The sequence below is a fragment of the Grampus griseus genome, assembly GCF_964374135.1.
Source record: "Grampus griseus genome assembly, chromosome: 20".
NCBI classification, from domain to species: Eukaryota; Metazoa; Chordata; class Mammalia; order Artiodactyla; family Delphinidae; genus Grampus; species Grampus griseus.
The window spans coordinates 54,513,818-54,526,912 of record NC_139014.1 but is presented as its reverse complement, the minus strand read 5'-3'; the positions used below and the strand labels follow the sequence as shown (position 1 = coordinate 54,526,912).

General features: G+C 34.2%; 1 protein-coding gene across 6 annotated transcripts in view; it reads right to left on the bottom strand.

Annotated features, from left to right (window-relative positions):
• Positions 1 to 13,095, bottom strand: part of NF1 (neurofibromin 1) — a 248,699-nt gene that overhangs the window by 137,706 nt on the left and 97,898 nt on the right. For all 6 annotated transcript variants that reach the window (XM_082678058.1, XM_082678063.1, XM_082678062.1 and 3 more), the window contains 2 exons: positions 12,246 to 12,380; positions 8,555 to 8,668 (listed from right to left, as the gene is read on the bottom strand). In XM_082678058.1, the coding sequence (XP_082534184.1) occupies positions 8,555 to 8,668; positions 12,246 to 12,380 (249 nt within the window). The remainder of the gene's footprint in view (positions 1 to 8,554; positions 8,669 to 12,245; positions 12,381 to 13,095) is intronic.

The window sequence follows — 13,095 nt, the reverse complement described above, 5'->3', positions numbered from 1 at the left end:
TTCTAGGCCATAAGATAAAGTAGAAGTTATCTTATTTGCCACAAATTCTTTTGGAACAGACAGGACAAATTATTTTTCAAAAAGGAGAGAGGGGGAGGAAAATAGATTTTGTATTTCATAGCAGATTATTCATCCTAAAATACCTCAATTGACCACAGAATTGAAATTGGATTTGGCTCACAGAACATTAACAGGAATACACAACTAATATAAAAAAAACACTACTATTAAATAAATTAATGCCATCAAGGGTATAAAGAGTAAAACTAGACTCTTCCTTCAAACCAGCCCTATCCTAACTCCAGCTCCACAACGTTTCCCCCAGACGCACACTGTTGAGCTCTGCACATTCTCCTCAGTCTTTGGTCAGCACATTTGGAGATTCTTTACTCCTCTTTAAAGCCTTTTATTAAAATTCCAATGAAACACTGTTTGGAACACATAATGAGATCTGATTTCTTCTCTTAAAACCAAATTAAATGCATAAACTGCAAATACAGCTGCAATGATAACCTGCCTCACATTAGGAAAAATAAGTCAATTTCTAACCTTGTTCAACTTTGTAACTCCAAAAGTTATAAATTATATAAACACCAGACCTATATTTTCTTATTTCAAATACTTTCACTGTAATTATTTTGAGATGTTTAGTGAAAACTGCAATTCGCTGTGAGAATCTTCAAAAATTATATAGGTTATACCTCTCATATCAAGGAAAAACAGCACAAATTAACATTCAATTTTGTTACTATTGTGCAAAAATTTAGTTACTGACACTTTAAAGTGGCAAATTCTGTAACATTTTTGTTTGACAAACCATTTTTTTGAAATATTCAAAGAAAATGTGTTAGTCTTTCCTCTGCCTTAATATGAATGTTTTCCTTTTCATGTTCCTTTCCATTTTTAAGTTTTCCACATATATTTTAACAAAACTGTAAACACAGTATACTCCTTTGACATTTCATAAATATTTTTCCATATTGCTTTGTGATCTGCACGGTTTAATGGATTTTTTTTTGAATTTTATTTTATTTTTTTATACAGCAGGTTCTTATTAGTTATCCATTTTATACATACTAGTGTATATATGTCAATCAGTTCACCAAACTGAAATATCATTCTCTTGTTATTGAATATTAACACATTCTCTTACTAGTGAATATTTAAAATTCTCCTAATGTTCTATTACAAATAAGAGCAGTAAGCATATATGTGTGTAACTTTTTCCTTTTAACTTATATTCACAGGATTAAAAAATTACAGGAATGTAATTATTTGACAGAAAAATGGACATCTGTATAGCTCCTGCTAAATACTGTCAAATAGCCTTCCAAAAAGAATGCAAAGTATATACTGTTTTATAGAACCAACAGCAATGTACACAAATACAAGCAATGAGTGTAACAATGAGGCTGAAACACTTTTGGTAAAATAAGGCATGATAAATAATGAAGTAGCAAATCTTAAATATACAGTTCAATGAATTTTCACAAATGAATATACCTCATATAACCATTACCCAGATCAACATTATTAACACCCAGAAGCCTTTTTCACATTCCCTTCCGGTCATCAGCTCTTGACAAAGGTAGCCACTGTTCTGACTTCTATCACCATAGGTATTTTTGCCTGTTTCTGAACTTTGTATAAATAAAGGGAATCATACAGCATGTTCTCTTTTGTGTTTGGCTGTTTTCACTCAATATTATGTATGTGAGATTCAACCATGCTTTGTACTTAGTGGTAGCTTGTTCTTTTTGCATTGCTTTAATAAGTGGAATGATAATGTTGATATATTTGAGTTGTTTCCAGCGTTTTTGCCTACTACAAATTATGCTGCTATTAATATTTTTGTATGTGTCTTCTAGTAAACATACATATACATTTCTGTTGGATACATACCTAGGAGGAGAATTGCTAAGTCATATGTTTAGCTTTTATAGATATATTGCAAAACAATTTTTAATGATGGTTGTACTAATTTACTTTCTTACGAGCAGGATATATGAGTAAAAACAAAGCACAGTTTGATCCTTGAACAATGAGGTTAGGGGTGTTGACCCCCCATGCAGTAAAAAATGCACATATAACTTCTGACTCTCTAAAAACTTAACTACTAATAGCCTACTGTTGACTGGAAGCCTTACCAATACCATAGTCAATCAACACAAATTTTGGATGTCATATATATTATATACTATATTCTTACAACAAAGCTAGTAAAAAGAAAATGTTTTTAAAAAATCAAAAAGAAAAAAGATCGATAGTACTGTACTGTATTTATCAATACTGTAAGTTTACATCATGTTTACAAGATGAATCAGCTTTTTCTATAACAATGATGGCATCTTCGATAGTGTAATCCTTCCAGACTTTCATAATGTTGTCTCTATTTGGGTTCTCTTCCATAGCGTTGACAATCCTTTTCACAGGGTACCGAGTGTAATGAGCCTTAAAGGTCCTTATGAACCCCTGATCTAGAGGCTGAATTAGAGACATGTTTGGGGCAATCAGGCCACTTTGACACCTTCAGTGTTAAACTCATGGAGTTCCGGGTGGCCAGGGGCATAGTCCAGTATCAAAAGAACTTTAAAAGGTAGCCCCTTACTGGCAAGGTACTTCCTCATTTCAGTGACAAAGCATTGATGCAACTAATCCAGAAAAAGGGTTCTCACTGTGCAGGCTTTCTAGATGTACAACCAAAAGACTAGCAACTGGTATCTATCTTTTCCTTTCAAGGCTTGGAAGTTAGAAGCTTTATAAATAAGGGCAGTTCTGATCATAAACCTAACTGCATTTGCACAAATCCTGGTGCTTGCTTCTCTTCCTTACTAATAAATGTCCTTTGTGGCATTTTTTTCTAGAGTAGCACACTTTCATCTGCATTATAAACCTGTTCAGGCTTACATCCCTTCCCCTCAATGATTTTCTTAATGGCGTCTGGGAACTCATCTGCTGCCTCTTGGTCAGCAGAAGCTGCTTCTCCTTTACCTTGACATTTTTAAAGCCAAAGCTCTTTCTAAAAGTATCAAATCATCCTTTGCTGGCATTAAATTCTCCAGCTTTTAGATCCTTCACTTTCCTTTTGCTTCAAATTGTCAGATAAAGACTTCACTTTTTCTCGAAGTCAATAGGTATACCTTTCTTATAGCAATCCTGCACCCACATAAAAGCTGCCTTTTCAATACAAGATAAAAAGATATTTCACAAAAAGTGCAAGGTTTCATGCCACCCGGAGTATCTGCAGCAACAGCCTCATGAATTTCCATTCTCCCCCCAACCAACAGTCCTTATGTTGGATTCATTTATCTTGAAATGGCAGACAACCACAGCTGTCTACAATCTATAGCACATATCAAACAATTCAACTTCTTGTAATGTCATGACTTCTTTCTGCGTTCATCACTAGTGGCACTTCATATGGGTTACATGGTGTTATTCAAGGTATGTTACTGCACTAAAAATGATGAAAAATACATGAGAACCACAAGAGATCGCTTTTTACTGATACACAATTTACTGATGAGATTAACTGCTCATGCAGAGACTATGAGCCTCACATAGCATTTTAAATGGATACTCATGACACTTGAGCTCACCAAAATAGTAACAAAATGCAGTTATGAAATCATTACAGTAGTACAGTATGTACTACAGTTGATTTTATGCAGTTATGATTTAATACTGCATCTGTACATTTTTTTATATTTATTTTGACTGTGAAAGATGCCATGTACAGTCTGTAAGTGTGTGTGTAAGTTTTGATAAATTTTAACTTTTTATAATAGATTTATAAATGATAATATATGGATAAACAAGGTCTTACTGTATAGCACAGGGAGCTACATTCAATATTCTGTGATTAAAACATAACAGAAAAGAATATTAAAAAAAAGAACGTATGTATAACTGAATTACCTTGCTGTACAGTAGAAATTAACACAACATTGTAAATCAACTATATTTCAATTAAAAAAAGTAAAAAAGTGTAATAAAATAAATGATCCAAAAAATGATAATATAGACTGGTATCCATATATATTTTATGTCATGACATACCTTTTTCTTATTTTTTTTGGTATTTCTAGGTTAGCAATTCATTGGCAAGTTTTTTCAAATTGTCGTAAATATTCAGAAAGTTTTCCAACATATTTTTTGAAAAAATCTGCATACAACTGGACCTGCACAGTTCAAACCCATGTTGTTCAAGCATCAACTGTATAGTCATTTGATCTTTCATAAACCTTTTTGTTATCTGCTATCTAGCTTAATTTCAATGTAGTCATAAAAAATTTTTTGGATAATTTCAATCCTTCAGAATTCGTTGAGACTTGCATTATGCTCAAGATATACTAAATGTTCCACATGTACTTGAAAAGAAAATGCATTTATTGAATGCAGTGCTCTGTAAGTGTCAAACAGGTCAAATCTGATAACCATGTTGTTCAGATCTTCTACCCTTACTATTCGTTTGCTTGCTTATTCTACCAGACACTGAGAAAGGTATGCTCAAGTATCCCACTATAACTGTATTTGTCTATCTCTCCTTTTACTTTACATGTTTTTATATATTTAGAAATTTTATGTTTTTGCTTTATATATTTTAAATCTTTGTTGTTAGACTCATATAAAGTTTTATTTTCTGGATGGATTGAACCCTTTGCAATAATGAGATGTCTCTTTTTATCATCCAACATAGGACCACCTAAATACATAAAGCAAATATTAGCAGACATAAAGGGAGAAACTGACAGTAACATAATAATAGTAGGTGATTTTAACACACCATTTACATCAACAGACAGATCATCCAGACGGAAAACCAATAACGAAACACTGGCCTTAAACAACACGTTAGTCTATATCAACTAACAGATACGTAGAAAACATTCCATCCAAAAGCGGCAGAATACACTCTTTTCCAAGTGTACATGGAACATTCTCCAGGATAGATCACATGTTAGGCCACAAAACAAGTCTCAGTAAATTTAGGAAAACTGAAATCATATTAAGCATCTTTTCCAACCACAACACTATGAGACTAGACACCAACTACAAGAAACAAACTACAAAAAACACAAACATATGCAGGCTAAACAATATGCTACTAAACAACCAATGGGCTACTGAAGAAATCAAAGAGGAAATAAAGATACCTGCAGACAAATGAAAATGAAAACACAACGATCCACAAAAATCTATGAGATGCAGCAAAAGCAGTTCTAAGAGAGAAGATTACCTCAGTTCTAAGAAGAAGCCTAGCTCAGGAAACAAGAAAAATCTGAAATAAACAAGTTAAACTTACACCTAAAGGGACGAGAAAAAGAAGAACAAACAAAACCCAAAGTTAGTAGAAGAAAAATCATAAAGATCAGAGCAGAAATAAGAGAAACAGAGACTTAAAAAGCAATAGAAAAGATTAATGAAGCTAACAGCAGTTCTTTGAAAAGATAAACAAAATTGATAAACCTTTAGCCAGCCTCATCAAGAAAAAAAGGGAGAGGGCCTAAAAGAATAAAATCAGAAATGAAAAAGGAAAAGTTACAACTGATATCACAGAAATACAAATGATCATAAGAGATTACTATGAACAATTATATGCCAATAAAATGGACACCTGAGAAAAAAACAAATTCCTAGAAATGTACAGTCTCCAAGACTAAATCAAGAAGATATAGAAAATATGAACAGACCAATTACCAGTAATGAAACTGAATCAATAATAAAAAAAATTCTCAACAAACAAAAGTTCAGGACCAGATGGCTTCACAGGTGAATTTTACCATTTAGTGAAGAGTTAACACCTATCCTTCTCAAACTATTGTAAAACATTGCACAGGAAGGGATGCTTCCTCACTCATTCCACGAGGTCACCATCACCCTGATACCAAAATGAGACAAAGCTATGGCAAAAAAGAAAATTACAGGCCAATATCATTGATGAACACAGATGTAAAAATTCTCGACCAAATATTAGCAAAATGAATTCAGCAATACATTAAAAGATCACACACCATGATCAAGTGGTATTTATCCCAAGGACGCAAGGATTTTTTTAATATCCACAAATCAATCAATGTAATACACCACATTATCAAACTGAAGAATAAAAATCATATGATCATCTTAATAGATGCAGAAAAGGCTTTTGATAAAATTCAACATCCATTTATGATAATAACTCTCCAGAAAGTGGGCACAGAAGGAACATACCTCAACATAATAAAGGCCATATGCGACAAACCCACAGCTAACATCATACTCAATGGTGAAAAGCTGAAAGCATTTCCTTCTAAGATCAGGAACAAGACAAGGATGTCCACTCTTGCCACTTTTATTTGACATAGTTTTGGAAATCCTAGCCACAGCAATCAGAGAAGAAAAAGAACTAAAAGAAATACAAATTGGAAAGGAAGAAGTAAAACTGTCACTGTTTGCAGATGACATGACGCTATACATAGAAAATCCTAAAGACACTACCAAGAATCTATTAGAGCTCATCAATGAATTCAGTAAAGTTGCAGGATGCAAAATTAATACACAGAAATCTGTTGCATGTCTATATACACTAACTACAAACTATCAGAATGAGAAATTAAGGAAACAATTCCCATTTACCATCGCATCAAAAAAATAAAATAAAATAAAATACCCTGGAATAAACCTACTTAAGGAGGCAAAAGACCTATACTCCGAAAACTATAAGACACTGATCAAAGAAACTGAAGACAACACACAGATGGAAAGATACACCATGTTCTTGGATTGGAAGAATCAATACTGTTAAAATGACCATACTGGCCTTCCCTGGTGGCGCAGTGGCTAAGAATCCGTCTGCCAATGCAGGGGGCATGGGTTTGAGCCCTGGTCCAGGAAGACCCCACATGCTGGGGAGCAACTAAGCCTGTGAGCCACAACTACTGAGCCTGCACTCTAGAGCCTGTGAGCCACAACTACTGAGCCCATGTGCCACAACTACCAAAGCCCATGTGCCTAGAGCCCATGCTCCGCAACAAGACAAGCCACCACAATGAGAAGCCCACGCACCGCAATGAAGAGAAGCCCCAGCTCACTGCAACTAGAGAAAAGCTCACGCGCAGCAACGAAGACCCGATGCAGCCAAAAATAAGTTAATTAATTAATTTTAAAAAAAAAACAATGGAAGAAAATAAGTGGTGCTGGGGAAACTGGACAGCTACATGTCAAAGAATGAAATTAGAACATTCTCTAACACCATACACAAAAATAAACTCAAAATGGATTAAAGACCTAAATATAAGGCCAGAAACCATAAATCTTCTAGAGGAAAACAAGCAGAACACTCTTTGATATAAATAGTAGCAGTATTTTTTTAGATCTGTCTCCTGAAGCAAAGGAAATAAAAGCAAAAATAAACAAATGGGACCTAATTAAACTTAAAAGCTTTTGCACAACAAAGGAAACCATTGACAAAATGCAAAAACAGCCTACTGAATGGGAGAAAATATTTGCAAACTATATGACTGATAAGAGATTAATATTCAACATATATAAACAGCTCATACAACTCAACATCAAAAAAACAAAGAACCCGATTTTAAAAATGGGCAAAAGAACTGAATACACATTTTTCCAAAGAAACATATAGATGGCCAACAGGCATATGAAAAGATACTCAATATCAGTAATCATCAGGGAAATGCAAATCAAAACCACAATGAGATATCACCTCACATCTGTCAGAATAAACCAAAAGAACACAAATAACAAATGTTGATGAGGATATGGAGAAAAGGGATCCCTTGTACATTGTTGGCAGGGATGTAAACTGGTGCAGCCACTGTGGAAAACAGTTTTTTTCTCAAAAAACTAAAAACAGAACTACCATATGACCAGTAATTCCACTCCTGGGTACATATTGGAAAAAACAAAAATACTAATTAGAAAAGATACATACACCCCAATGTTTATAGTAGCATTATTTACAACTGCCAAGATATGGAAACAACCTAAGTGTCCATTCATCCAACAGATGAATGGATAAAGAAGATGTGGTAATGAATACATATATATACAACAGAATACTACTCAGCCATAAAAAAGAAAGAAATTTTGCCATTTGCAGCAACATGGATGGACTTCGGCAGGCATTATGCTAAGTGAAATAAGTCAGACAGAGAAAGACAAATACTATATGATATCACTTATATGTGGAATCTAAAAAATCTAACAAACTAGTCAATATAACAAAAAAGAAGCAAACTCACAGATACAGAGCCCAAACTAGTGGTTACCAGTGGGAGGGAGTTTGGGGGGCAGGCAATACAGGGGCTGGGGAGTGGAAGGTACAAACTATTGGGTGTAAGATGGGCTCAAGAATATATTGCATAACATGGGGAATATAGGTAATATTTTGTAGTAACTGTAAATGGAAAGTAACCTTTAAAAATTGGATAAAAAAATTTTTTTAATAAAATAAAAATTAAAGAAAAAATTTAAAAGGAATAGATTAAAAAAAGGAATGTACGTAGTTACAACTTTACCTTCAAGAGCCTAGAATTCATTTTCCCCTTACCTCCATTGCTTCCTGAGCAATCTCTGGCATGTGTGACTGAGGTACCAGTTGGACGAGCCCTGTAATTAATTCTGCGGTACTGCCTTGAGTTTCAGGCCCCTGTTTTCTCGGATTCTGCAAACAAAAAAGCAAATTTCAATTAAAAAAAAAAATCGATGGACAAAGGCTGAAGGGTGGAGGGAATGGAGACTGACTGCTAATGGGTTCTAGGTTTATTTTTGAGGTGATGAAAGTGTTCTAGATGTTCTAGACCTAGATAGTGGTGATGGCTACACAACCTTGTAAATATACCAAAACCAGCGAACTGTACACTTTAAACAGGTAAAAACTTCATGGTACGTGAATTTTACCTCAAAAATAATAATAATTGTGGGGTTTTTTAAAAAAAAAATCAAAACTGCTTTTGTTAAGAATTCTCAATCTACATCTATACTTGTTCATTAACGTGAATAATATCCAGAGAAAATCCTAATTAAAATAAAACAAAAACTAGGTATTAGCTTTTCAGTTAAGAAATTACATCAATAATGGAAGTAAATAATTTTTTTTCAGCAACACTACATTGGCTAAATAATATACCTCTGATTTGGAACTTCTGGTTTGGGATCTTAAACTTGTGATGAAAGGCAAAGAATGTGCATGCTTGATGAGGACTGCACGATTATCCTGTGTAGCCCTCTTGTCCAGTATAAGGACCTACCCAAATCCACACAGGGCTAGAATCCACACCTCCCGATACCCATACTTCAGACTTTTTCATTGTGGAAAGACATTGTATACAAAACAAAGCAGTATATAAATGTGAATGTCTACCTACTTAAAGAGACTAAAATGCTTCCTGTAACTTGGAAGAATCTATTTACACTTCAAGCATATATGGTTCATTTAAGTGAGGCCAATTCAATTAGTGCCCATATTTTATTTTGTTAACTACACACTCTTTCCCATTACAACAATTAAGGTAAGCCCTCACCCCAGTGTATCTATAATTCAAAAACTGCCTATTTTTCTGACATTTGTATTAATTCATTAATAACCCAATAACATTTACTGAACACCAAAGACACAACAAGTAAAAAAGACATGTTTCCTACCCTCTTGGAGCATGTAGTCTGGTGGGAAAGACAAACATCAATAAAATAATTAGATCAACAAGTTTAAATTGCAAATGAGAAAGAATTATGAAGTTACATGCTGCTACGAGCACTTGTAACAGGGAAATGTGGTATAGGCAGGGATGCTTCCTTAGGGCAGTGATAACAGCTCAGAATTAGGAATTACTATGTGAAGAGGACAGAGGATAGGGAAGCATACTGTAGGCAGAGGAACTGCAAGTGCATGGATAGGCATGAAGGAATGTAGTAAGAGGGAGTGAAAGGCCATCATGACTAGAGTAAAGACGACAAATATAATGCTAGATGTTGCAGAGGTGGTAGGTGGGAGACAAACGCTGCAAAACCATGTAGGTCTATTTGGAGTTTGCTTTATTCCCAAAGCAACCTCAACTAAAAGGTTTTAAGCTGGGCAGGAAGCATAAGATTTGCTTTTTGAAGATATCACTGTAACTTTAGTGCAGAGAAATGATTAAAAGGAAGCAAGAGATGATGCAAGCTGAGCAATTAGGAGGCTTGAAAAATTGAGAGTAGTATGAATTAGGATAGAGAGGTAGAGACAAGACAATAAAATCACATTACTTTAAAAAACCATGACTGAAATCACTTAATAGTTATTCCTATATTAATCCTATTTACTAAGATTTAGATTTTTATAGGTAAAATATAAAATAATCAAATATTTACAATGAATCTTTCACTATTTTAGCTTACCTTTGATTACTCTGAGAAAAGTTATTTAACCACTAGATGGCAGCAAAGAAAATAACTTCTATTTTAAATGATCCTTTTCTGCTTGCTAAATTTTAAACGTGGAAAACAGCACTTTTTGCTTAAATTCTTGTTCCTTGACAATAAAATATTTAACACAGAAGGCACTGGTGACTTTGATGTATTCTCTGATTCCGAATTATAGCTATGCAAACAGAGTGGTGCTAATATATGACATGCATGATGAAACACCACCACAAGTAACCTGGGCTACATAACAAAGAAATGAGGGGAAAACGTTATTTCATTCCTTTTATAAAGTCTTAATGATAGATTTTAGGACTTTTTCCACACCAAAGTTTTAACAATTTATTCTATTAGACTCCCAAATTTGGATGGGCTTCTCAAAGAGTTCAAAACAACACAGGCCTTTTTTTGGGGGGGGGGGCCACTAACCCTTTTGGGAATTCTGTCTCTCTCTCATCTCTTTTCTCTCCAGAAAAAATATTTACATAAATATTTTCTTAAATTCAGAGGATTCAAAGAACTCTTGAAAATATGGACATCAAGTTATGAACTCCTATAGTATAGTAATTTGAAAAATATACCATCAAAATTAAAAGTACCCTTAGCACTTAAAAAGCCTGTTGCTGAACAAAGCAATAGGAAATCGTTCTGTATGCTGCTCTCCAAGGACTGAAGAAATTCCACAGGGGTTAAATATGCTATCCTATGAGCTTCACAATATATTTCTGTTATGTTTGGGGCATTAATAATATTAGTGTTAATGTTAACTGTATTTTATTAATAGTAATAATACATAACATTTATTTAGTGCTCATTATGCATTTATTTTGCATTGTTCCTAAAAGCATGACATGTACTATCTCAGTCTGCTTAACAAGCTAAGGTAGGAACTATTATTATCATCACAATATTTCAGATAAGAAAACTAAACACAGAGAGGTTAAGTCACCCAAATCACATAGCTAATATGTCTCCAGAACCCATGTTTTTCATCCTTTCATATAACTGTCACTCATTTTCACTTGTTAGTTCCTAATTATCTTGTGTACTACAGTGATGCTTTCAGGAATCTAATACCATCTGAGGCTGTTAAGAGCAGAGTTGCCACAATAATTGAGCGCTAACCATACCCATTTTTTTTTCTTTCTTTTTTTTTTTGCGGTACGCGGGCCTCTCGCTGTTGTGGCCTCTCCTGTTGCGGAGCACAGGCTCCGGACGTGCAGGCTCAGCGGCCATAGCTCACGGGCCTAGCCACTCCGTGGCATGTGGGATCTTCCCGGACCGGGGCACGAACCCGTGTCCCCTGCATCGGCAGGCAGACTCTCAACCACTGTGCCACCAGGGAAGCCCTAACCATACCCATTTTTAACTCCTTTTTCTCCCAATACAGTATACATAGGCAAAGCCAGTGACATTAAAAGGCTGATGACAGGAAGAAAGGGGGATGGAAAAACTCAATTTTTTGGCAATAGCAATTGGAGACTTAAAAAACCAACTGTGTAGATATAGGAAGCACTCAATTTATGGTTGCTTCATTACATCTAAACCCCATCCCAGGATTATGCCTGAATAATATATAATCTGGTAGCCGGGTATGGACAGAAGATCTTACCAAAGTATGTTAGTTTAATGATAAGAAAAATTAAGACAAAAGGTTAAGAAATCTGATCTAATTATATTAGTATTCTCTGTAAGTTCGTTTTCTTAGGGATCTCTTAGGTTTCATGTATGATCAGGAAGGTCAGTAAGTGTTCTTGAGCTAACAATCACCTTCAAGGTTTTGGCTTTCCAGCTAAACCAAACTAAGTATAATTTCAAGGCATTTTATAAAAAATACTTACACAAAGCAAGAGCTTTGGATCTGCATGAATTAGTTTCACCATGGACAAGAGGAGATACTTATAGCTTCTTGTCTCCAGGTCTGTAGGTTTTTCTTTAAATTTAAGGCTTGTTACTTTTTCTTTAAATGTAAGACTCTAAAAACAAAAACATGACATTCACCTTGTAAGAATCAGACATCAGAATCAGGATAATAGCTATTCAGCTTTTTCAAGTAAATCTATTTTTAAAAAGCTTTGAAAAATAAAGGACATATTTTACACCACCAAATGTGCAGTCTTAGTAGAAACGTTCCATAGGAAGCACAAGATGAATATAATTAAGCTTGAAAAGCAAACAAAAATTATTTTTGCAACATTATTATATAATCTAATAAAGTTTAAGTGAAAATCTGCTAAGGTACTAAAAGCTTTAATATAAGGTTGACTCCTATGTTAAAAACAATTTTTCAAATGTGAAAATATTAGAGATAAAATATTTATTCTATAGATCTCACAGATACATACAGTAAGCAACTCATTTAACAAAACATCTCATACAGGTATACACAAATATTTCATAGAATCAATGATGTTATCAACTGTAAGATGCATCATCATTTTATGTACCACAAGGAATGAAAACTCACTGTCAACTGTAAGACATCATACAAATAAGATGAACCCCAATTTCAGAAATGTTAAATAGGTACTTCTTAGAATTGATGAAATATGCTATACAGGCAATCTCTGTATTTAACAGTTTAACTGTAAGATTTTCTTTTTCCTTTAATGGTATTCCATCTCTCTCAAGTTACAGAATGCATGTATTTTGCCTGAAGAACATTGATAAAACAGAGAAAGAATTCTTTGA